The 27,510-nt window shown below is 34.0% G+C and overlaps 1 protein-coding gene across 2 annotated transcripts; it reads right to left on the minus strand.

The window, feature by feature from the left end:
• Window positions 1-6,739: 6,739 nt before the first annotated feature.
• LOC133189877 (RNA-binding protein 24-A-like) lies at window positions 6,740-17,801 on the minus strand. 2 transcript variants are annotated; one of them, XM_061325279.1, is made up of 4 exons: window positions 17,405-17,801; window positions 16,570-16,681; window positions 13,718-13,769; window positions 6,740-9,308 (listed from the first exon to the last, which is right to left on the minus strand). In XM_061325279.1, exons 1-4 carry the CDS (start codon window positions 17,576-17,578, stop codon window positions 8,990-8,992), a joined length of 657 nt encoding a protein of 218 aa, XP_061181263.1. In that variant the 5' UTR covers window positions 17,579-17,801; the 3' UTR covers window positions 6,740-8,989. The 2 variants fall into 2 exon arrangements, with proteins under 2 accessions (XP_061181263.1, XP_061181262.1); XM_061325278.1 differs by having other exon boundaries at window positions 16,558-16,681.
• Between the last annotated feature and the right edge of the window lie 9,709 nt (window positions 17,802-27,510).

Consider the following 27,510-nt stretch of genomic DNA (forward strand, 5'->3'; position numbering starts at 1 on the left):
AGATAGGGGTCACGTGGTACTGAAACGTCATAGGTGTCAATGGTCAATAGAACTCGTAAAGCTTATCGTAAGAAAAAAAATACATTGAATAGATTTTTACGCTAAATAAATAGAATACACAGTATGGCCGGTTGAAATTTTGACATAGACTATATTCCTTTGGTTATGGACGGTCAATCTTTTAGGTATGAACGTCTAGCAGAGAGAAATAACCCGAAAATATGCCGACAATTGGAGAGAGGTCACCGAAGACAAAGCCGTTGACAACTCGGGACTTCAACTAAATAGAACGAATTACTAAAAGTTTAACTCGTAAACATTTATAAATATGGGAATTTTAAATTCTCCTTCATTATTATTTTAATTAGTTATAAATAAATAAATCCTGTATATCTTCTATTAGCTCTAGCAGTGAATATCATGTACTAGAAATGACACTTCTTCAATGGCGCCGTACGACATTACGAAGTTCACAACATTCCTACTAGATTCTGTGCGACTTTTAAAAAATGCGTGTTTGTCATTTATTATTTTTTTTAAAAGTATCTTTCCTTAAAATATTTTATAGGACAGAAAAAAAATTGTGATCGATCGGACATAAACGATTGTTCTGAATGGAGATAAATGCTATCGCATTTGCAGAGAAAGGCCCCATTTTATCTCTCGACCAAGTCCAGGAAATGTGGGGAAAAATTCTTCCTAAAACCTTTCTTATGCACATTTGTGCACCATAAAGCCATAAATTATACCTTACAAGTTGTCAATTATTCAATTATTCAATTATCACTTAGTTATTTTCTAACAGGTTTAAAAGACACAACAAATGAGCCCTTTTGTATACACAATAAGTACTTCGCTTGACCAGGATTGACACCTATGACGTCAGAGCAATGGCGCGTAACATCGGCGATCAAAATATGTATATTAAGAAATTCAAACTTTGAATCGCTGAAACATCAAAAATATTAATTTTCTAGCAAAGATTTTTAAATATATGATTTTAATAGCATGTAAGAGTGAATATACGAGAGTTGTCCCAGGAAAATCTAAACTAGAGCATTGGCCACCTTAACAAGTCAGCTCTTCTTAACCAAAAGCTGTATAGCGATAATTAATATTTACCATTTCGCATACATTTGTTTGTAAGAATATGGACTACTAAGTAATACTCAGCTAGACATTAAAATGCTGCAAAAGCAACCATGAAAGTAATGTTAATTTAAACAAACAATACTTACTAGATCATGCGTTGTAAATTTTGATTTTCAGGACGGAAGTAAATTTTAAAATTGCAAAGGTATATTCATATTTATAACATGATGACATTAAAAGAAATCAATAATTGATTAAATACAAACATGTAGGATTAATTTTTTTTTTTTTTTTTTTTTTTTGCTTGCACCAGCTAAACTTAATAATCTCGGTAAAATATTGATGGAATGTAATATTATAATCCACACTACGAATTGAACTACTCACAGTCTACAAATGATGATGGTATATTTATGAAAGTCTAAAGTTGAGCGTGAATCACGGTAAACATAGTGCTTCCTTGTATCATATGTCGTAAAAATTCACATAATAATGTACCAAAGATAGGTTAAAAGTGGAATGCAAGATTTATGAGTCATTACTTAGGCGAACTACTAATAACATTGACTTGGATTGTGTTGATTAGTTAGTTGTTAGTGTTCGGACACCACCTGGCTTTCATTTTATTGTTTTTAGAACAATAAAGATATGATCATATCTAATGTATGCGGAGTTCATCCATCCAAATTCTTAGTACGCCGGCGCATGCAATAGTCCCATAATTTAGAATGCTGTCAAACATTTCAATCCACATTTTGTTGTATTATGCTCTAATTGATATGGAGACTTTTAGATAAAGAATACTGGTTCATGACTAATTGAGAGTTTAATTTAGTGATCAGAACTTGGGTACCCTTGCATGCTATGAAGATAGACTTAAAATATAAGGATAAACTTTTTGACTAAAAAAAAACAACATATAATGCAATTAATGTATTTTATGATGACAAATTTGTCAAATTTGAAGTACACAAAGAATCTTTAATTTTTCAGCTAACGACATATCCACCTGTGACGAATCTCTCCGAGATAAATAAAAGAAATCACTGATCCTCGGATTTAAATCTACATCTGTATTGACATGGTTCTTGAACATGGGTCCCCCCGAAAATAGTCAGAAACTGTAACAGATTTGTCTGTTATTTGACCCAGACTTATGAGTCATAATCCTAAAATCTATCGAAATCTTACATACTCGTTTGTGGCAAATGCCCCCAATTTCATATTTCCAGCATTGCCAAAAAAAAAAAAAAAAAATCAAAACAATATGAAAAAGAAAACAAAAGTTCGTGTAGATATCTTTGAATTCAATGTGGTTCCATTGTGCAAGGTATTTCATTATATTTCCAAATTTGCTTTGCAGATATGCTGCATATTTCTTTTATCCATTCAAATTAATATGAATATTTCTATTGTGCGTATTCAAAAAAATAAAAGTTGAAGAACTCATTTCTTATATTCTACCACGCAAGCAGACAACAATGTTAATTTTTATCAGTACTTTTAACATCAAAAGCCAGGGATTATTTACACAAATGCCAAGTGTACCAGTCATTGCTCTTCTCTACCAGACAATAATTGTGCATTGTGCTCACCTTCTTAGCGACGAGAGATAAACATTTTTGTATATTTTCAATAAATATATATTTTGTATTTTCTTGATTATTCACTTGTTCTCGACACCTGTGAGTCAATCTTGACCTCTTTTACCTAAAAAAGTTGGCCCCACTGTATTTACCTTTAGATTCCTCGAACATTAAACACATGGCAAGTGAAACAAAACGTAACTTTAGTAACGAAACGCTTGAAAGATTAAGACATAAAGATAACATACATCAGAAAAAACTTCTAGGATCAAATCAGATTTCCTATCAAATTGTATTGATGATTATGGAGAAGTTCGGGAACATATATTGTTAAGGACTAGCTACCTTTGTCGTGCTTTTAAAATCTCAGAAATGTCGTTTTTCGCCTTACCAGACTACTCAGTGACACGAAATGATAACCGAGGAAGCTTGAAAACTGTGTTAGGTTACCCGTGAGACTACTGTCTTCTTTGGTCCCAGGAGTGGGTGGTCTAAATACAAAAGTACGGCAAAGTTGTACGAGGCAAGCTGCACTGTTGGTGAGAAAAAGGTTTCGAATCTTGAAAAAGACACAGTCTATGACCTCCATGGTGCACAGCGCAAGGGGAAGACCAAGGAGTCAATTGTGATAATTAAAATGGGCGAAAAGAAAAATCATCAAAGAAGAATAGGTCAAAAGTAACCCGGTGGTATATAAAAACATAACTCTGCTTATGTTGATCAGTTTGTCTAATGAACATCTGTTAGCATTAATACTTATACAGAGCGAATATAAATATTTTGTGAACTTTTTTCAACCCGACCATTTTCCTCATGTTGTTTTTTTTTCTTCGGAATAACTTTTAGACATTGTAGATTATTCGTGGGGAAGTAATCAAAGATTAGATATAATGAACATTGTCTGTTGAGAAAAATGTCTTCACAAAATTTTGTCTTTGATTTTGATGTATATCTCCCATTTACCTTCTTAATAAGTGAATCAAAATGCGGATAATGTTCTGTGACGAAAAAGAAACATTAATTTGTTGATGATATTACATATTAAAGACTATGATCATTGTGTAAGGGTGGCACTAGACATCGCGACAAAAGTTGAACAAATCAGTTAAGAGTCTCGAAGATTCTTGCCGTCTGGGACGCCTGAAACATTTGGTTTGTAGACTCTATGTCATTAAATCACATGCGATCATCGTCTAATTACTTGTTGTTGCTAATTGGATGCAACATCGTAATATTGCAAATTTCAAAATAATGACTTCTCCCCGATTAAAACAAACGCTGGCGTCACAAAAGCTTGTTAACATCGGAATGTGACGTAATGTAACGAGGAATTTTAATTGAATAATGGCGTGAAATTATAATCTTGTTTTTAATAAAACGGGTGTGTGAACGTGTCATTTTTCAGATAGTTGAAGAAAGAAAATCAAATATATATTTGAAGCACGACTTGACATAGTTCAAGCATGTGGTCTGGTTAATCGTCCATATAAAGCATGTCTGCTACAAAGTGAAGTCTCAATTACTATATTCCAAAAGTCAATTGACAAAAATTAATACTCCCCGTGCAGAAATACAGCATAATGGGATTTTAAAAGTTGATAGCTTCCTTATGAGCACAAGGTGTATTTATCGTGTCGAGGGTTGATGCACACAACAAAAGTCATTGAAAAAACGGGGGCAGGTTCCAAGGCCTTACTTGCATTAAAGGAGAATTTGAAACGTATTGAAGCATTTCACCTCAATCTAACTTTATGATTGAAAGCCGTGGTGACCTTTTTAGCTTTCTTTGATATTTACTTCAAATTTATTAAAAGCCGCCCTTGGCACACTTTGTGAAAGTTGTTGCTCAATACAGCATTCGAAGAATGGCGTATTTTTGATCTTGAAGTTTGTTCAACAACATTATTTTGAGAATAACAGCAAATTTGGCAAATATGATTAATTGTCAGATTTATACTGATTTACACATAGTCTGAAATAACTTACTTTTTCCAGACGTTTTTCTTATTTGACGTGCCACGTTTTCCAGGTACGTCAAATATAAAAGTCGTGAAAAACGCCTGAAAAAAGTTCGATATTTACATCAGAGTACATAAAGTTTATAGTTTACGGACGATCGTAGCATCATTTTGGATTTAAGATAGGGTAGCCCTGTCTTTCTTGTCCAGCCGATGGAATTATCTGAAAAGGGAATGTTGTATTTTAGATTACTTTTTCCCAAAGTTCACTTCATGTATTTGAAAAGAAAAATTCAACATCGGCAACGAACATATATGCACTTGCTTCACAAATTTTGTAGAATGACGTCACGTGATCAAAGTGATGTTTGATTGGTAAATCGATGGTATGGCGGAAGAGAGGTTCGATTCTTATTGTTCAGTTCTCATTACACAGCATGTTGTGTACAGTATTTAAAACCATGTACCTTACTCCAGAACAGTGGCTCACGGTCAATGATTGATAGAAACTTGATGAAGGGAGCGCTCCCTCTTTGATTATTTACCGCTACCCTTCCAAGAACAGAGAAACCAGAACAATACACACTGTTTCAAGTTTTTCGCAATTACAATCATTTTATCAATAATTTCGACCTTGTTTGTACTCTTCGACTGTAAGTTTAGGTAGCAGACTTTTAAAAATGGACACACATAGACAAATAAAGATGGAGAGGGTTAAAGCGTCTAGCAAACATTGTTTGTTCGGAGATCTTTGTTTGGCGTTTCAATGTATGACAATCTTAGCCAAGTGCCTGAAGTAGCCAATGATTAAGCGATAATCTCTACATGTTGGTCATTGTATCAACACCTTTTTTCCAAGATAAGAACATTTTAATGCGAAGACTGGTCTGAGAATTCACAGCCTAGGGTGTTATGATAACACTGCGGCTACCCTCTGTGCAATTAAGATAATGAAAGTAAATTGAATTGATAGAAAATCTCATCGCCTCAACGCTCATTAAACGCTTCGTGGGTGAACTATCATTTTGATTTGGAGGGAGAGACTGTTAGAAGCATCCATCAGAAAATCGAAATATACATGCTTTCATGAACTTTCGTTCGCTTAACTCTTGAGCAAGATAAATAAACTATATGTAAACCCACATATGACCAGAAATGAAAACAATCAAACACTAGCGCAAAAAGTGGAAGAAATCGAACATCTTGGCTGTAAAAGAGTGCAAAAAACGTCTTTTTGTAAATTCCATTAAGCAGATTTTGTTGTTTTTGCATTGTTTTTTCAATGATGATTAGAGAGTTCGGAGTTATCTTCTCTTCGGAGTTGCAATCCAGTCACAGCATAATAATGTAGGGGAACATCTTGTTTATAGCTGGTTGCTCTCGTAATAGCTTACAGTTGCATAGTAGTATTTTTTACATGATGATTAAATGACCTCAAAGTACAAACTCGGATTTTCTCTTCGTTATCTGATGACGTGACTAATGAGACTAGATTATTTAACCACCATCTTATTGATGTCATATTTGGAATTATTTCACACGATTGTTAACATTTTCACCCAGTTTGTTTCCCTTCAATTTCTTAAGTTGTTCCCTTTCCATTCTACAAATCATTGACCTTCGAATTTAAAAACCATTTCCAGACACAATAGAAAGGTGCTGGCCCACAATGTCATTTTGGTGAGACTAACCCATTACAATATCGACGAATTGCGAAAGGATGAAAGAATTGCTCGTACATGAATTTTGGTAAACTTCTTTGACAAAGGAATTTTTCACGAAAGAAACTCATCTTAAATATCATCTTGTAGTTAGATTGCTATCATTAGTCACCTGGTGCAGATTTTACCATGCCGTGCAAACAGTATGTCAATATTCCCTTCTACTGAACAAACAAGGGAATGTTTCTTATTGACACAGGTTGAAATCTATATCACACCATATTGCTGTCTTAAATAGGTGATGAACATCTTAAAAAATTCTGTTACTCGATCGTCGCACAATGAGTTAAGAGAGAGAGAAAAACTTTGTAGTTGTTTTCCGTTGGGAACCCTCTGGCAAGGACAGACAATACTGTCTCGAAAGAATGAAAATGAACAACTGTTGTATAATATTTCGTTTTTTATTTGTTTTCATGATTGTAACATAAGTAAATGTCAACATAGTAAATGGTCTGTTTTTATTTCAACATTGGATTATGCTATATTCTCGCGGATGCTATACCGCTTTACAAATTGACACTATCATATGATGACACGTTGATGTCGATTGTTTTCATCTTTTCTACTATACAGACAATAATATACTAAGCTACGATATCTTCAAGTTATTTATGCAATTATTATGTTCTAAGTTATGACATTGATGATTGTTATAAATACAATTACAATGATAATACATTAATATAAAAATCCCAACCACCATTTTTTCTAATGGTCGGGTAAAATAAATAAAATATAACAATAATATTTCGCCCCTGCTTTCGTTATACAAATCTTGTCTCTGAAAGCGTAACAGCAATAAATATTTTTGTATATAACATATATACCAACAAGAGTTGTACAAAAAATGAGGCATTAGTTGTTGTCAAAGACATCCAACCAATAGATTTAAAATTGGACTGAAAACGAGGTTTAACTTTTTCTTATACATTTCGTGGTAGTCAGGAGATACTGCAAATTCGACATGGAACAAAGCTACTCTTCAAAATATGGAATGCGTTTTCGTCACAGATAAAAAAAAAAACGAAAATCAATTTCATCGTAATGTAAGTAAAACCTCGTTTTCAAATCCATAATACTTTCGGGTGTACAAGACTTTATTTCGCATTAGAACACAATATGCAACGAGTTGCCATGGTGATCAAATCTAAAATCGAAAAACCTGACTAGATTGACAATTTTAGTATGGTTAGAAGAATCATAGGAATTGGTCTATAAGCATAAAAACACCCAAAACGAAAAAAGATATTGAAAACCATGAAAAATGTCTCTGTGTGAAATTATAAGGAAATGATTAAATTGATTCGTATCGCCATGGCAACCTCTTGGGATGGACAAGGAACTTTAAAAATTATCTGATTAACATAAAGCACATTCATGTACTCAGCTAGCGCCACCTAGAGTCTTACTTGAACTACAAGCAGACAACTCGTGAAGCGGTGACGAAGTTTGCAAACATTCGAACCACATCCATACCTAACCTTATAAACTGATGATTGGTGACGTCATCTAAACCTAGCTACAAAATGAGACAGCAGTGGATTTCAGTTAAGAGTTTCCCCATAATTTTGATGAGGAGAAAAAATTCTGTTTATGCATTGGGACTAAAAGGCACTTGAGCCCTTTTTGTTGGGATATGTATCTAAACTAGCGGGCTGCGCAAGCTCAGTGATTCGATAGTCCGATTATTTGCACTTTTTGTCAATACAACCAAATAAAGAAAGACAATTAGGTAATACGAATAATATCAAGGTAGCACTTGCCATTGACTGCTAAATTCTATCAATGGGTCATCCTTTTTCTATTTGCATAGTGTTTTAACTACGGTGGCCTCTAGATTAATAATAAGACTAGTCTATATTCTACTAATATATAACATTACAATGATATGTACAATGCTCAGCGACAACAATGATATTTTATAAATATCGAATATTAAGTCTGTAAAGAGCTAACGACTTTACACAATAACAAACTCATCAACCTCTCACGACCGCGGTCTCCGTCCTACCATAAAGAGTGAAGAATGTCATGAAGTCTACAAATTATAATTATCAGCTACATTTCACATTTCATGTGACCAATGTCTTTTGCATGTCATGACCTATGACCTATAAAATATGATGGCAAGGTTGAGCTAAATGGACGGAGGAACCACGTGATTCAAACATAAAAACAACGATATTATAAATACTTCGATACAATTAAGATATATAAATAATACGGTGATTTTGAACTGTACTTGGGAAACGCTTTTTACTCTAAGCTTATCAAGCATGTATCCTTTCAACCTGCTCGCACTTCCACAATGTAGATTTAAATACAGACATCTCGCCCTCGCACTCTTTCACCCCAAAAGTGTTTAACAAACTTTCACTCATTTCAGTTCATTTTCTTGCATAGAGATCAGGCAACTTATTTCTTACCGATTTGCTATATGCATATATAATTAAAAATTTGAGAGAAACGTATCGATGTAAAACTGTTTAAAAAATGTCTTTAAAATTTATAACTTAATGGTGGATCAAGAATTTGCTCCGTTCTTTTCCTAGGACGGACATTTGGTCATTGTTGTTTTTTTTTTTAAATAATTGAGTTCGGTATGAATACTGCTTGTTCTCCCCGAATGTCATCATTGCATTCTTTCTTGTATTTGCTGGGGCTGATAGTGTATCGCACTACCGCCTGCCACTAGTGCAGGTTGAGGGATGGCGGCGTAAGTATATCCTGCAGCAGTGGGTGTGATCAGGCCACCAGCGCTTGAGGCGTAAGGATATGCTGCCTCGTATGCTCCAAATTGAGAAGCATATGCGGTGGAATAGTCAATCAGCTGTCCTGTGGTGGCCGCGGCTGTCGGTGAGAGTGGTGAATGCGGTACGGCAGTGGTGAGCACACTGGCGGTAGATGGCGCTGCTACATAAGCTGTGGACGGATATAAATACTGAGGAAACCTGTAATTAGACAAAAAAATAACTGTCAACATTCAACCTTCTAGGCCAATTACGTCACAGAATACTAAACATAAGATATGATCCATGTGAATTATGATAAACAGAAGGAGACGCTTTTGAATAAGAACATGGAACAGAAATACTTGATCATTGATAACCATTATTCATGTTGAGTTTCAATACACTGTAAGTGTGTTGGCAAATAAAATTTCGCACAAAGCTCTCTAAGACGTCGGAGTTAAAACTCTACTCAAATCACTTCTCTTTCTTATTTGCACACCCAAAACTGTATTGAGCAACAATTTTCAGCAAGAATCCTATTTTGGAAGGCAAAAATTATATTCCATGGAGGATATGTCTTTTTTTTCATTTTAGCCTCGCCAATGGTTACACGTGTTCCCTAAAAGATAATGTATTGCAGTCTTCATTGTTTGAATTTTATGTCCTAAGAAATAAAGTGCAGTGACGGGTCACGGAGTTGCCAGACAAAAAAAGATCATTTAAATGTGTTCATCATTTAAACATCAAAGGAAATTCTGTCATAAAATGTAACTTGAAAAAAAAACTAAGAAAACTGACAATTTTCCTATCGAGCATGTCTGAAAGTCAATATTTTTTGTATTAGAGAGTTTCAGTATTGATCTTTCTTCAATACTGCTATTTAGTAGCACCCCGCAAAACAAAAAAAACTTCACTTGGTCTCAATATTGGACAAAAGTTGTTATAGAATAAACTGGGTACATTCTGTAATGGAAGAATCGTAGAATTTTCTTTTTAAGCAATCTAGTTACTCGCATGTCAGCACAGGAATGTTCAATCAATATCGAGTCATTTATCAGCACCGAGATTTCAACTGTCGTTTCTTAATCCTGTAAATGTTCGAGATATATACACATCAAATAAAATACACTACCGCCATTTTTACGCCTAGCAAACGCAAACTAAGTTATACAAAGAAATGTTTCACTTTCTTTAAAATCTTCAATAGATCAGAGAGAAAGTGTACTAGCATTGATTGAGAGTTTTATCTGTGAGAGTACACACCGTCTTTCAGGTGGTGGATCAAAACGTTTTCGTTCCATTTCTAGACCAATAGCAGATAAAACCCCAGTGAACTTGGAAGTGTTTAATACGTAATAAAATTCCAAGATCCGCCACTTAGTTTGAGGTATACTCCGTAGGATCGCCCATTGGAACAATTAAGCTGAACATATATCGATATCCAAAATATGCAATTCCTGCCCAACCCCTAGATCCATCTCTACATTCTCGAAAATCTAATCACGAGGAAACTTCAATGAGTAGTGCATCAAGGCAATCAATTTATGAAAAAAAATTAGCAGGCGTAAAATTTCAAATGCAGCGAAAGGCACGAAACACAAGATATAGCACCAAAGCTGAGTTAATTAATACTCAAGGGATAAACTATCTTCTAAGAATATTTCACCCCCTGTGTGATAAAAAGCCTTCAAATATATAAACTGTCATGATTATTTATAGTTTATTCCTGGTCAAATAAATGGAAACAACTGTTTCTACTTTCACCTAAAAAAAAATTAGCATTAAATATTTGATCACCGTGTTCTGATACATTTTAAGTTTAACTGAAGAACGTATTATAATCTCAAAGGAATTAGGTAACGGTTAACTTTACGATATTATGGAAAACTGTGTCGGTTGACAGATTGAGTCATATTTGTTTGCTTTTTATTTTATCCTTTCAGTGTCTCGGCTTCCCAAATCCTGTCTCCTATTATGATCAGTTCAGTTTTATGTATATCAGTATTTACGGAGATATCACAACAAAATTACTTCACCCGCAAAGGGGTTTTCATTCCGGGACGTATTATTTACTTATCCCTATAGCCTAATTCAGCGCTGATTTATTGAAAATATAACCTTTATGGGACTCGCTATGAAGCCTAGAAAATCTAGTCCCGTTTCTCTTTAAACTGTCTTAGTGTCATCTTCAATCTTACGTAACATTTAAGGTGTGATAAAAATGCGGTGGAAAAAAGAATTAACCAATGATCCGTTATATGAAACTAAGTAAAAATTTGGATTTTTCGAATATTGCTAAGGGAAGACTACTAGGATATGGTCAAAAGAGAGAAGTAGGTGAATGGGAGTGATTAACTGCTTTTTTCAATTGCATAAACGTGTCAGCTCTAATCATAACAAATCGTAAAGGCTATAGAACTCCCAAATGGCCTTGCCCCTAAATCTCCCCTCGTTAGGATCAATGTAAATATTTCTTTTGTTAATTGTTTGGTCATCTGATTAATCCCGGGAGAGTGCCTCTAATGACATGTTACAAAATGAGTGATAGATCACTCCAAGTAAACTACTTGCTTTCGCCATAATGACCATCAAACGAGATAGATATCAGATTTGACCATTTTGCAAATGATAGAAATTCAACAGAAAATGTTAGAACGAAATAATGTCGTATGTAAGTACCAAAAGGTATTTGTTAGGATATTTTCCAAAGCGATTTTATCAAGTGTTACATTTATACTATGAAGTGGAGGCGTTTAAAAAATGCGGATCTTGTTTATAAAAGACTAGCAGGATGTTTAATTCCAACCGAAACAGAAGGCCCAGGGACAGCTTGATTGTGACGCCATGTTTATTCCTCACCTCTATTCCGACTAAATACTTCACAAGCTACGACATATGTTTTTAAAATTTTCCATAGGAGCTTAATCATTTATGGGTCTGATTTTCACACTTTGAAAACAGATGTTGTTTAAGTTTTTGTCTGAAGATGCGGCCAATTCCTCTTCAAAAAAATAAGGGTTGAACAAGAATGTCGAATGTTAGGAGCAATCAGATGTGAGCATCGTTTGATTCCATGTCCAATCTACTGACCTCTTTGAATGAAAACAAACTCACTTACACTTGCGCTCAATTCATATAAATGTATCGACACTTGGCCCTCTAGCTTTGAACTATTTGTAATAAACTTTGAAGAACTTTCGCCGCCACTTGAAAATTAATCTGAGATTTTTTGGCATTTTGAAATCGTACCTCGGATGAAATGTTTAAAACTATTGATAAAGTTTATCTTTTGAAAAGGCCACTCTCCCCCAATTCAGGTGGAAGTCATTTATTTATTTTCGTTCACAAAGCTTGCCGACACCGAGTCAGATTTAATGCAAGTTTGACCATTCAATGAAATGTTTTATGGACGAGATAAACATGTCTTATCGGTACTCAAAGTCGTCTAGCATTTTCGTCCAACTTGTAAAAAATCGTTTCTACTATGGCATGTCTAGCAATAGAGGTTGCTTACTTCCTGCCTTTCTGTTTATATTTACTTTCGATGCCACAATAAGAACAGTAAGCGTTATAAAATGTGACAAAATCAAACATAGCACCAACTTCCAAACACAAACAGAGCTACTTCGGGGGAAACTATTTCTAATCCGAAAACCAAATGCGGTGTCCTGCTGATTTCCGGTTCTTGTTTGTGTTGCTTTTAAACTCCCATTTTCTAACTCTCTTTCATGTTTCTTGCCGTTTGTTAATACAATTTCAAAAGTAATGTGAAAATTCTAAAAAAAAAAAAATAAAAGGTGAAATAGTTCACAAAATTCCTACAAAAAGTGTTCAATACTTTGAAAAACGATAAGAATACAATTCACCAGTGTTAGTATATTATTTACAGGGGCGACATAAGTATTATAATTATGTTAAAAGTAACAATACTGGTATTTGATGAAAAAGTATTTTCAAAGTGCAAAAACCCCACGTCACTCTCTGTCCATTGGCAAAAACACCACACGGGAAAAATTAAACAAAAAAATCAAGTCAACTTGAGTGTGGTGTGACATGATCGAGCTGCACACAAAAAATCAGAGCAGACTCTAAACACCGTCCTATTCAGCGCACCTGAACCCGGATGTTGGTGGGCACGTGATCATGAAAAGAGTACAGGTGCTCTGATTGGACTGCTCATCACATTGTCATGGAAACAAGAGGAATCACACGTATTGTCAAGCAAAAAAGAACGAAAGTTTGTAAAGAAATAAACAAATGACCAAAATACACTTCAAACGGAAAAAACACTGCCAAAATTTAATCACCGATATCTTTGCTTCCATAATTTTTGGGATGCATAGTAACAGCATCTCTTGACTTAGACCAGAAAGACTGCGTCAGATGGTTACAAAATCGGCTATCCTCTAAAATTGGTAAAACATGTATGGAGTGAGGATTATGAATCTTATGACATACATTTCTTCAAGACTTTCTAGAAGTCAGATGATGAAATGACTAAGCTATGACCTATTAAATGTGTGAACTAGCACCTGATTTAATGATATGTACAGTATAAAAAGTTTCAGAATATATTACAAATACTTTATCAATGTGATTTATGTGCTAGGTAATGAAAGATTTCTTACCCATATTGACCTGGTATGAGACCGGGTACACCTTTCACGGCTAGCGGAATACCTAAAATTACAGATAAAATCAGAATAAATGATATCCCATGCAACGAAATGACATCATCATAAAGTGTTAAAAAACATCAAAAAGTGCTTGGGCCTAATTATGTTTGCCAGAAAGATATTACACACTATAATCCAGCAGCTATTACTTCTGGTGTAGTGTAATCCAGGACGAATTTCTTGGAATACAGGTCTCAAACAGACGATTCTTATTACAAAAAATAAACAATATCGTGGAACTAGGACGAGCTTCCGTCTGCTGAAGGGGTGAGAGGCGATGGGGGTACTTGTTAATAAATCACTTTCCCTTGTTTTGATATGTTTATATAATAACACAATCCTCGAACAAACTGACTCAGTAGCATAAACGTAAAGGAAGAGATTGCTGTAAATATACCTTTTTGTTAAAATGTGACGAGAAATCTGACTGGACGCCTCTCATTCCGATTTTGGTGACTTTTTTTGAGCACATAAATACATTGTATGATAGGAAGACTTCAAATAGTCAGAAATATATTAATATATTTTGTTATGTTTGATTGAAATATGTGAAGTTATGAGATTCCGTTAAAATCGATTCCGAGATACAAGACTCGATCGTGCCCATTATACGCCAATAATACGCTAACGTGCAAAAAATATGTGGAAAAGGAATGTGGTAATTGTTTTCTTGTTTGATTAAATAAATGCAATAAAATTTTCCAAGATAAGAGTATTGCCGCACAGGTGCGTTTGTTTTATACAGTCCATCTTGCTTTGATCTTTGTCCACGGCAAGTTTTATTAACTTCCATACACTTACTCATATGTTCCCTCAATATCCCTATGATCGTTAACTCGACAACGTTCATTACCCTATGGCTCAGTGCGAGTTTTACAAAGTACAATGTATTAGATGACATTTTGAGGCATATTAAAGGAGGATTGGGGGATTAGGCTTAAATCTTTGGATTATTTTGTATGTTATAAAACTTGATAAACCACAGCACACACCAACGGTACATAATTTGCCAAAATATATCGTAGAAGATATTCAATGAAATATATATGTGGTAATTTCCACTATCATTAATCTATGTCTCATGACTTAATTTTGGATAAGAAATAGAAATTCTCTTTCAGAATACAACCCCGAAAATTGTTCTGTCACAAAACAGAAGGGCTGGACTTTCCCCAGTCCCCAAATATCTCCCGTAATTTATTTATTATTTCCATATGACACTCCTAAACCAAATAGTGGAGATACAGTCTATTTGCCCTATTTACTTTTACGCTTTTGATAAATAAGTCATCAAAAGATGAAATAGGACGTATATATGAATTATTAAATCCAGTTTAACACAACATTGAATCAAAAAGGTTTATCCTTTTGAATGCAGTCTTTTCTGAATTTTGGGAGGAGTTTTTACATTCATGCTACTAAATTTATCAGGCCTCTCTCACTGTGTCCGTTTGGGACTGGATTGTTAATACACGTGCCTATAATAATTGCTTAAAATATCACGCTAATTAAGACATGTTACTTCATGAGTTGTGCCAATTATCTGTAATTGCCACACATCTTTGTACATACATATGGTAAATGACACGCTTTCGCATGTGTAATAATAGTTTGCTAATTTTAGCAGCCATGGTTCGTTTGAGTGACCATGACTTTAGTTACCTTATAAAGTCACTGTATGGTGCTTGGTAATTAATAACTTAAAAACATAACAATCCCATTATGGCCCCGCGACAGCATTCATGTTTGTTTTAAGGTATACATTGTTCTCTCCTAGGTTTAACAAATACCGATATATAGTTTTTTGATAATGACCCCTTTTTCCGCACCGATAAATTTCTATTAACTTTTAAAATACTGAGTTATATAAAACAAATTATGTTTGCTTGATCGGAATCTGGTTAAAGTAAATTGTTAAAACTTGATGTTTGTGGGAGATTAAGCGATTAAAATCAAAATATTCAACAAATACGCATGCTCAAACATGCGACATCAGACCTCGGTATGGATATCAGAATTACGCTTCATGCTTTATGAAATCAAATAATCTTTTTCAAAACCGCATTGTGTTTGAGTCTTGTGTGCCAGAGATCGTTCTAAATCTTTGATTTACAAGCCAAATTTATTAATAGACACAACAACAACTGTAATTTATGAAATTAATATGGAAAAAATTTCAAGCAACCGATATACAATGCTTTAAAAGCCTATTTGGTAGTGCTATATTTGTTTAGTTTTGAAGTATTGACTGTTAAATGCATAAATGTAAAATTAAAATCCATTTTCAATACATTATAATCCGTAACAGCAAAACTAGGCGAAATAATCTCTTGATTTGATTATTTTATGAGGATCATACGCTGAACACTGCATACATGACAGTTTACGAATAAATATTGAAGTTAGGACTAAAGATTTATTGGCAGAAATGGACATCTGAAACGGATTTTACTCTGGTTAACTTTTCCACATTGTTAAAAATAATGAATTATTTAAATCGTTAATTGATTTTACAAGTAATGAATTTAAAACCTTGCATGATTTCGTAAGGTCAAATGAAATACCAGGAATCACGTAGACAAAGAACAGGGAGCAATGTATGCTATACTGTGCTTTTACACAACAATTCACAAGCAATTTCTTTACAGAGACGAGACCAACATTTAGATTTGAAAAAAAAACTGTTTTTTATAATCTTGTGGTTTCTTTCAAGTGATATAGAATTTCATAACCTGAAGACCTTATACCATATGAAATGTTTGGAGGAAAGTTTTCGGTACCGAATGATGTACCTGTCTGAATACCTCTTGGTTTGGCCCCGAGGTAGGCCAGATTAACATTGGCCTTCCTTCCATCAATGATAGGATTGGGGTCTTTGCATGCCCTTTCTGCTGCCTCTCTATTAGCCATTGTTACCTGTAAATGCATAAGACACATAGTCAAAGAAGGACAAATAAATTCCTCTAAAACCAACAACTTTAGGTTTCTAAAATGGCCGATGAAGAAGCAGACAGCTTTTGTAATTTTACCAATAGATTTATTTCTGTAAGGTCATGCATTTTTTCTTATGGAAGTCTTTTATCACAAAGAGCTGGGCATTTAAATTAATAAATTGACAAGAAAACCTATACAACGATTAGACGTTAACCCGCGTTTCTCGTTGGATCAATCGGTGCAATGTCCCTGTAATCAAGCTTCGTTCAATAAAACCTTACTATATACTTACGGGTTTGATTAAAGAATATATTACAAAAACTCCAACTTAGGCTATTTAAAACGAAACGAGAAATTGTGGGGATTTGTGTTTACTCTATTTCAGTTGTTGAAATGTAAGGGACAGTGGGTACCTCTGTATGGAATTGAATTCCGTAGGAGAGGGCGAGAGTAAATGAAAATTCCCAATGTCGAGTTAACACGGGTGATGGATTGAAATCAGACAGAATACTCACGATAGCAGCCGATAGGAAAAGATAAACATGTTGATAACACCCCAATTTTTAAGACCTTATCTTACAGAAGTCAAATACATAAAGGTTTCCCTGAGTATAGAACTGGGCAAGAGGAAATGTCATTTGTATAGGTCATACCATGATGAAGCTTAAATTAAAGAAAGTGACAAGTTACAATAAAGGTACTTACAAATCCATATCCTCGGCTTTTGCCGGTCTGTCTGTCTGTAATGACAACAGCTTCCTCAATGTCACCGAACTTGTCGAAGAATTCCCGTAGCGATTTATCTGTGGTATGGTATGGTAATCCTCCCACAAAGATTTTGGTAAAAGTTGTGTCTTTCTGAGTAATTGTGTTGGCCATTTTTGTTTGTTGAGAAAAGGAATAACAATGAATAACTTAAAAAGCCCTAAGAATCACACACAAACACGTGCAGGTGAATTCCACCACAACTTCAACCTGCAACTGTCTAAAAAAGACTACGGCACACACGGACTAGAGAGGTGAATATCGATAGTGTGCAGCAGTTACAGCAGATCTGTATATTTGGCACTCTTCTACTACAGTGTGGAATCTATATCTTTTGCAATGTGTTTAGAATAAAGAAAACATAAAGCTCCGCCCACATGCATGGTTTAATGAGCCACGTGAAAGAGCCGTTAGTCCCGCCCCCTTTAACGCCTTCCTTCCAGCATCGACCTCCTCCTGAGCTCCTCGCCCGTTAGCGTGTCTTATCTGATCGCGTTATGCCAGATTGCACAGGGTAGTTTGTAATTTTGATATTACCGATCTAGCTAATGTTTTATTTAGATTTCGATAGCTAATGAATGTAAGAAATGATGCACACAACTGCTTTTTATCAGACGAGGACGGAATTTATTGTTATAGAGTTTTCTTTTTTTGTTTTTGGCTATTCTTGATATTTTGTGACGCCTTGGACTGGATTTTTTGGCGTTTGTCCAGCCTACTTAGCTGTCATTTTACATCTGTTTAAATCTGTTTATTTCAGTCTACTACCGATCGATCGCATACAATTTATAGCATGAAATCACGGAGTTTCAAAGCACACCATCACAGGATTTAAAGACCATATCTCCGACTAAGTTAGTCTTTGTTACCGCAGTAAGCTGTTTAAAGGGACAAATCCTGCTCTAATCCGAATAATAATACTGATTATCCATTTAATGTCGTCGCAATAAAAACTAATTTGCATAACTGACAGATGAAGTAACCTCTTCTACGCGGGAGATAGAAATGGCCATGTTGTTGTAGCAACGATAACAAAAGGTTTTGATTAGCTTCGTGGACGAATGAGGACGAAGTTCCAAAGTCACCTCAAGTCGAAATCAGTGTTCCGATTCGGTACGTAATGACAAAAAAATACGATCCATCTTCAGATTCGTTAGGGGTCCGCTGATGGCACGCATCAGATTCGTAAATTGTGTTTTTCTTTGCTCCCTTTCTCTTTTTGGAGTTACTACTTTTACAACAGGAATAATGTAAGGTAGGCGGCAGTGTGTGGTTTGAATTTGGCCTAGATTTGCTGTGCCAGTTGTTCATTATATTCTTTTTATCATATACTAACATTTTCTTCTTAGAAATTTGTTCCCCCTCTTTCTTTTTTTCCTCTCGATTTTTTTTTTCAATCCCCACGTAGCCGCTATCTGACGTGACCAAAGAACAAACACATTTCGGGATGCTGTTGATTTTTATGAAATAAAATATTTACTCATTAGATCTGTGTGTGCTTTTTTTCTCTTTTGTGTGTGATTTTTTCATTAGTGTGTTTTTGTGTGATATTTTATGGGAATTTGATGGAAAAAAATCACACCCTTCCTGCAAGAAAGTGCCACGCTTCCAGAACAGAAGCTGCGGTGTCGGATGTCCAAAACATTACCCCTGCTCCGTAAAATCCTGCGAATCTGAGAGAAGTTGTCTGATAGGGTTCATATTTTTTAAATCGTTTGGTGTGGTGTGAGTTTGGAGTTGATTTGTCTACTTTTTTATCACAGTAGTTGTGCCCTCAGCTTGTGCACTATACTGATCAAACCTCAGAGACCAATAAAAACAACAGCAACAAATATAGCTCAACATAGTCCACTTTTTTTTTTTTTTTTTTTTTTTTTTTTTGGTTAATTTTTACAATAAATAAATATATTAAGGAGGATAATGAGCTTTAAGTCTTAATACAGATTGAATTAATAAACTGTCAAATACAAAAGAAGGTTTTAGGAAAGTCACAGGTATCAGAAAATAAACCAGGAAAATTCCATTAAATACTTCTCCATACAATTTAAAATAAGTACGTACGGTACATGCTACATCTTTCCTGAATAATATAATTTCTTTGCTTGTATCCCTTTGCATTAAAAAAAAAATGAAAGTTGTGGATAAATGATCTGCAAACCTAGAGAACATTAAAAATGCGAATAGCATAAAAAATCACAAATATAAGTAAAATGTTGCGTATTTGTAGTGAAGCTTTTGATATGGAATTTGCGGAAAATGAAGCATTAAATATGGACGTGGTTCGATGGCATACAGAAAAGAAAATTAGGTAATAGAACAAAGTCTGGCGTTTGGAATTTATCAAGATAGGGGTACACAGATTACAAAACATTGTCCAGATAGAACTGTAGTGTCAGGCCAGGAAAATGTTTCTTTGATATTATTGTTAAAAAGACGGAATGGCAGGATAGAACTTTAAAAGAAGTCTTGGCTAGATTAAAGGGAAATGTTCAAGGAAAAAGTTACATAAACGTGAAATTTGATAAATTAATGGGAGAAAAGCAGTGCCTCTTGAACTTGACTGGGAGAGGAAATTTCTATCGAGGATATTTTTCAATTAATAAGAATATCGTGCAATTTATTTTAAGATAATTATATTATTGTGAAAAGTGAGCAAGTTTGAAACAAAGTTCAAGCGTGGGAACCTTATCTTAAATGACTATGTATTTTTTGTGTGTATTTTTCTATGATGCCCCTGTCTTATTTTCAAGAATGAAGACCATGGTCTGACTATACATATATGTGGCAAGTAACAGCAGCCATTGTTTAGATGGTGTTTACATTAGAATTTCAACGCAAAAAAAGTTTAACCTCGTTCGAAATGCAATTGTTAAGTAAACTGCAAGAGGGAACAATGTCGCATCTTGTATAGTAGAACGCGTTCGATAAAACTTTCTTGACATTTAAAAAAATCAACAACAAGTTAAGAAAAACAACAATTGGAATTGTCAATACCCTAGCAGGATAAGGACTGAAAGAGTTAGTGAATAAACTGTCTGGTGTATGTAGTAACAGCCGTAAAAATTCTCACTCCTTTGAAAACAAATACAGCTGTCTAAGGCATGGTTTGTTCCAATGTTTGTCAGAAATTGGTCTTCAGTTCCTTTAACTCGCTAGCATCTTGGAACACTCAAGGTTAAAGGCGAAATTTTGCCAGATCAATTATTGGTATTATTTATTTCTGTTGATTAAATTACTGTCATATTAATTGATCAATATAATTTTTAACAACTCAGAAGTTATTAGCTGGTTACAGGGCCATTGTTCGAAGACATTGATTTTCTTCAAAGGAAGTACAAAAGGGTTATTAAGGATAAGTTTTTAAGAGAAATGAACTTAAGTATATCCCAATAAAAGATCTATATCTTAAAAAAAAATTAATAATAATTAAGGCTTGATACATCAAAAGTCGCCAATTCTCGCCGGGTTAGGGTATTTCAATTAAAAAAGTGCATAGACGAGCAAATGGCCCAGCACTGTAGCCTGAAAAATACTTCAATATTGTATAAGATCACCGTGTAGCCTGGAAACTACCATTTTCTTTTTGATAAAGCACCATTGGATACCTGCTGGTTAGTTCATTGTGGTAGGGTTAGTATCTGTGATGTATTTTGATTTGTATATCTATTCGCTTTTACTGTTGTGTGTGCGATATTCTTCTTATCATGGTAACCAGCTGTGTTCAAATCCTTACACTCAATTACAGCAAACAATGGCCGATTGCTCCCCACCTCTTCTTGTGCTATAAATCAATTAATCCATATCCCCCCACCCACGGCCAGTGCGTTAAGCCGGACATTATACGTCCGGAGTAAGGGCCATGTGGCGTTGACCATCCCCAATGTTTATGGTCCACATACCCGCCAGGGTGCTCGATTTACTTGTCCAGAATTGTCTGACTAATTATTATTTTTTAATTAATACCAGATTCTGATGTTGACGATATTACGTAATCCTCGTGGTTAACCTCCCCAAAATAAAGCACTTACTATTCAGATCCAAAGCTTTTAAAAACATGTCGACAACATAATATTATGTAATGTGTAGAGCATTATGAAGTTGACAGTCAAAATTGATCGTACAGACCCCTAACCATAAGTCATCGATTTTTTTTTTAATTTGAAAATTTGAGCTTGATTAATTTAACTTTTGACGAAAAAGTCAAAGTATATGTAACTATGAAATAAAAACTCAAATTGAATTTAGTTTTAAAAAAATATTCAAAGGATAAATGTCTAAATGCAGGGTAAAATATCACTTAAACTGATTACAAGAACCGATTAAAAATAATTTAATCAGTAAAAAGATTGTAATACTATGTGTTTGCATGTGGTGCATGAATATTTCATGAACATATTTTATTTTATTTTATGCAGACAGTATTTGACTTTTTACTGGACTTGGAACTTGCACTTTATTTCACATTATAATCTTCCTTAAGAAATAAAGCCATGTAAAACAGCTGATTGGAAAGGATTACGCCATTTCTTGGGTCTTATGACCCGAGCCCCGAGATTAAGTGCCTCCCCTGTTTTAACACGTACAGATCGAGCGGGATCCCCAACTGACAAAGAAGGCTCTAATTACCCAGATACCATCAGCCCGGGTGTCTATGTCCTATAAAAATCTACCTAAAACAAAAGATTTGATCGTATCGACTATTCATCAGTCGTCTTTGAAATAAGGGAGCCTAATTGTTATGGCAGTGTCTAGATTTTAGAATTCTTTGTATGGTTCGTTGTTGTCTTGCAGAGAGAGAGAGAGAGAGAGAGAGAGAGAGAGAGAGAGGTTGTTCTTATGTATATACATTTAGTTAACCTGCCAACCTCTCCGTTCGTTTGCTTTGTCTGTGCTGGTTACACACATTATAAATATTTCCAATGAATAATTATAACCTTTTAAAACATACTGGGTTTAAGTCAATAGTACACTGTTTGCCGCCTTTGATGCTATAGTTGTGACCTATGTTGTTAGTAGGTCGGCAAAGTAAATACTGGAAATAATGGACTAAACATTCATTTCTTTTATTCCTGAACTTAATGTAAAGATAACAAAAATAAATCTAGAGTTTATCCGACAAAATCCTAAATTATATATGTACATATTTCGCCTTCTTCAATATCCCTTTGTTACCTCACCAGTGGATAAAAACAGTAAAGGGATGAATTTACTCAGACATTTTCCTATAAATTAGTTCAAACTGACCAGATAAAGTCTTATGGGGTCATGCCCAGTTTGTTTGTATGTTGTTACATATGTTTCACATTAGCTTATATTCTCCTATTTTTTTTTTTTACCAAGGCTCATACAAGCGCGTTGCTTACATCTTACTAACCATACATATACAGTTTCAACCGTATCTATTTTTTACCACACAGGTAGTGTGCCGTCAAACCAAATTGATTTTATTCTGAAATCAACGATTAAAAAATACAAATACAACTGACCCTTAAAGAATTCACTGCACTAGAGTTCCAGAACAACCAGCTTTAGTGCTGTTGCTAGTCTAGAAACATACGGTTTCCCGTATTGAGGGCGAAGTAACTCGATCATTCCTGGCATTAAAATAAACAAGAAAAATGTCTTACAATCAAGCAAAACAAGAGAACAGTCTAACTCTTTGAACTCCCGTTTTAATAAATTTTGTAAAATCAACTCTAGTTTGACCTTTTTATTAACGAATCAAACATTTTGCAGCATGCATTGTATGGCACAGAAACTAGTATAATGATTTGAACAGAGAAATCAACTTTTGTAAATTTTTGATCGACCTTCGCTTCACATGAGGTGGGAGAAACTTAATATTCAGAGTTGAGGTGTATGGCTGGCCATTGTGGTCGTTCCTTGGCACAATTCTGACTTAATACAGCTGACAGACTTCATAATTCCTAACACTCGGTCTCTATAAATACAGCATCAATAATTAATTCGGTTTTCCAAGAGACGGCATGCTTCGATTTAAACTTCATGTTCTGAAAGATTTTGGATTTTTAACACCGATAAAAAATATATAATCTTCAATTGTTACATAAAATCAATATTTTTCTTTTTTTAGGAAAGTTTGAAACGTATCAAGCAAATGCAGAACAAAAAGGTATATGTGTCAAATTTTCCCAACATGGGGAGAACCTGTGACTTAGAATTTTCAATTTTGACACAAGTACATTTAAAAACCCAATAAAGTAAAATATCTTCTTGTGGGTATGGATTCAAAGTAAAAGCTTCATTTATGAAAAAGAGAGTGAGAAAAAGAGAGATTGAATAAAACAGCATAACTTTCATAAATCAAATATTTAAACTTAAATTCATAACAAGTAACGATTAAAATTTTCCAAGTCATTGAAGACCCATTAGAGAAGAAAGGGGAGAGATGTTTAAATGATTAGAGTCTTAAAGAACATGCCCTTAGATAACACTATAATTGGAACATTGGAACAAAGCAAAGACGTTTAGACTGTTGCGTTACCGACAACCTTCAAACGGAATTATCTAAAATTCATACCAAAGAGGTGAATATTTAAAAAGTAAAAGGAGAATAGTGCGCCCATAGAAAAAAGTGTAATAACTCTAATCGGTTTTAGGGGAGAAGTCATGCAAGAAAACAAGATAAATCTGTACATTGTGCTTCTAAGTATTTGAGCTGATTTTTGAACGATACCGTTCCGGATAAGAACTTAAGCGTAAGTGGAATAAAGTTTCAAGGATTATGAAATGTTCACAAAAGTTGTGATGAATCATTCAAGCGAATTGTCCAATTTCTAAACTCGGAACAAAGGAGAAGCGTTCCCCTTTTACCCGCATTTAACCTTGTCAATGAATATTCTTTCAAAGATCATGAAACAAAGAAAGATGACTTAATTTTTCTGCTCTGAAGGCTTCACAAGTCTCACCTTGTTCTGACAAAGTAACAACCTTCAAAAATGAGTTGAATTCAAAACAATGTCCAAATTTTAAACAAATTTTTCTTATGTGACAAAGAAATTTCATCTTTGATCCGTTAATAAAGTTTATTAAGATTATTACTATTAATTGTTTAATTAAGAAATCAAAGTTCATTGAATAAAGCTGCAGTGGAGATGTCATTTTGATAAGCACAAAAAACAGGGAGGAAAGCAAGGGAACCATATGGGATTGATGCCAACGGCAAAGTAAGAATATTTCCTCCTGCTAATCGCGTTATGTAGGCGAATTAGAGACCTTTTGTCTAGTCAAACCAGATCCATGTGGCGAAATGACAACGAGCATCGTACATACACAAGGATGATTGTCTTGAACATGTAAAAAGATCCTTGTTGGTAAACGAAAGAGAAATTTGATCTCGTTTTTTGTGTAAGGCAAAAGCTAGCAGATTACTGCAGGTCATTAATGTAAATTAAAAACGACGCGTGCGTAGAAACTAACGCCGTTGAGATGACTTGCTATCACATTCTTCATCTCGTAAGCTACTGATGAAAGACTCTCGGTAACACACACGCTTTTCTGAAGACATACAGTGTGCCACATGCATATCGCTGCAAACATTTAGTCATAAAAAATAATCAAACACATACAGTGAAACCATTTTATATCAAATAAATATTATCATCAAAATTGAGGAATTCAAAATTTATTTTCGATACTCTGAGCAGTAATAAAAAATGAAATATTTATTAACTTTTTTAATTTTGAGGGAAATATTTTTTGGATTTTTTCTCAGACTTTATGCATATTATGTTCTTATAGTCAAATATTTTTTTGTTTTTTTATGCTTTGAAATTTATAGTCGGCGTTCATTTCTTCTTTCTTTAAAAAAAATGAGTAAATTTAATTTACAAGCCTACTAGTTTAGATATTCATTGAAATTCAATTAAAAAAACACTCTATGTAGATTGTATATTTCTGCAGCTGTCATTCTCTTGTTACACACGCCAAGCACGTGTCACCATCCAGGGCACCTGCTGAGACTTGTGTATTGCATTATTCATGGCATATTCATGCTCCGTTTAATTGACCCCCGGAATCTTAACCATTCTTCTTTGATAAAATTTGCGACTCCTTATACTTACGCGCAATAAATAAGGTATAAATGCAAATTATTTAAGAAGAGGATATCAGAAACTTGAAACATTTAAAAAGCTTCAAAATCTTAAAAAATATTAAAATTAAACTAAAGAAGGATATATCCGGGTGTGTTTTAACTATATTGTACCATGTGTGATGTTATTACACACTGTCTCAGTGCTGGTGCTGTTATGTATTTCATTAAGATATGGCTATCTGTGCTAACACTTTAAGAATGTGGAAAAACAGAGAAGCACAGAATTCCTAGGAGTTCATTAACAAGACTGCATTGTCAGCAACATGTCTACCTCAGAACAAAAATCGCAAGCACTCTTTGTGTCTTTTCTTCATAACTATCAGTTAACATAAAATTGTTTAAAAAATGGACTTAAGTTTTTCTTAAATTTATAAAATAATTCACTAAATGATAAAATCACAGACACTGAATATACAAGAAATTGGTTAAAATTGCATTTGTACTATATTTTTCTTTATGAGATGTATTATAAATGATGCGGTAATTACTGTTATTATTATTATTTGCAATTCAAATGTTTATTAAATAAATAAAAAAAAATAGTTTGAATTCGAAAAATCAGACTAAAGAAAATATTTTTCATAATTTCCCGTCGAATTTGAGAAAGAGATAATTCCTATATCATATCATGCATATCAACATGTTATATACATGTACATGTATGGTCGGTACTACATAAATAATATGACAACATTTTATATTGTAAACGCTTATCAATTTAAAATAACATTTCATAGCGAATTTAGTACTCTTTTTTTTTTTACATTAGCATGTGTCAAATTATAATTGATTAAAGTTAAAATGTATGATTATCATTAATATATGCAGACAATTCAGACGGAATATCTTTATGTGCAAGTAAAATATTAGTAAAAATGGATGTTTTATAATTGAAATTTGATGTTGATTCATCAAATAAACAAAGTTTCATTACAAATGGGAAACTAACACAGCATTAAAAATTAAAAATGGATAGTTTCTTTTCTGTAAGTAGGAAAAAATATCATGAACAGATAATTTGAATCCGGAACTTCGAATTTTCTTTCTTTAAATAATGAAATTAATGAATTATGGAACATAATGTAGACGTATTATACATATAATAAAGAAATACTTCTTTCGAATGTCGTGTGTCATTGCTACGACTTGTTCAAAACAACCAATGCTATCGCTTCATCGCGTATTTATTATGTTGGTCATATTTCTTCACCGATAGAACAATGAACGACAATCGCCTAATGTACTCTTCTGGTCACGTGATGAAATCTAATCTCGTATTGTACGAGATTTGTCAAGTTAACGGAAGATTGTCGCTCTAATATGACAATAGCTTTAATCTCTTGTTTAACGAAATCCATCAACATTCATTTTAATATATTTTAGAAATCTCCAACTATTGAAGTTTCCCTGATAGAAATTTTACTTCGAGCAAATGATTTGAACTGAAGAAATTTAAGACGTCTCAAATTGTTAGTGAACTCGTACCACCCTTTTAAGTCCCAGTAATGTGCACTTAATCCACTGTGTGCAAGTGAAAAGAAACTTAACAATGTTAAAAACTGATAGTGGATCTATACGGGATAATCGACATCTTTTATATAAGCTTTAACAAATTGATGACATTTCTTGTCAAAATCTAGTTTTCAAAATTGAAAAAATCGCCGATTATGTTCCAGAAATGAACGATATCATGTAAATGATTTATAGATCTATCAAATTAGAAAAAAAGGGTAAAAGTTTATTAACGAAACCAGGGTAGACTTGAAAAATGACTTAGCAAAAAATATGTCGGGTCTATTTATTAGGTAATGATTGTACGATATGAATTATAAAACGAGCCAAGTCGTTTCAGCCAGAAAAAAAAAATCGTCATTCCATGTTTTGTTAGAGATTAAAATCAAATCTTCTTTCAGTGCCAAGCAGCTTTTGC

Source organism: Saccostrea echinata, unplaced genomic scaffold (genome assembly GCF_033153115.1).
Source record: "Saccostrea echinata isolate AGI-Se365-2 ecotype Australia unplaced genomic scaffold, CSIRO_AGI_Sech_v1 ptg000020l, whole genome shotgun sequence".
Lineage (NCBI taxonomy): Eukaryota > Metazoa > Mollusca > Bivalvia > Ostreida > Ostreidae > Saccostrea > Saccostrea echinata.

Coding starts and splice junctions, on each gene's coding strand:
- LOC133189877 (XM_061325278.1), bottom strand. CDS start 17,578: ATGGCCAACACAATTACTCAGAAAGACACAACTTTTACCAAAATCTTT. Junction 16,682..17,404: donor AAAGCCGAGGATATGGATTT/GTAAGTACCTTT, acceptor ATGCATTTACAG/GTAACAATGGCTAATAGAGA. Junction 9,309..13,717: donor CTCATACCAGGTCAATATGG/GTAAGAAATCTT, acceptor GTCTAATTACAG/GTTTCCTCAGTATTTATATC.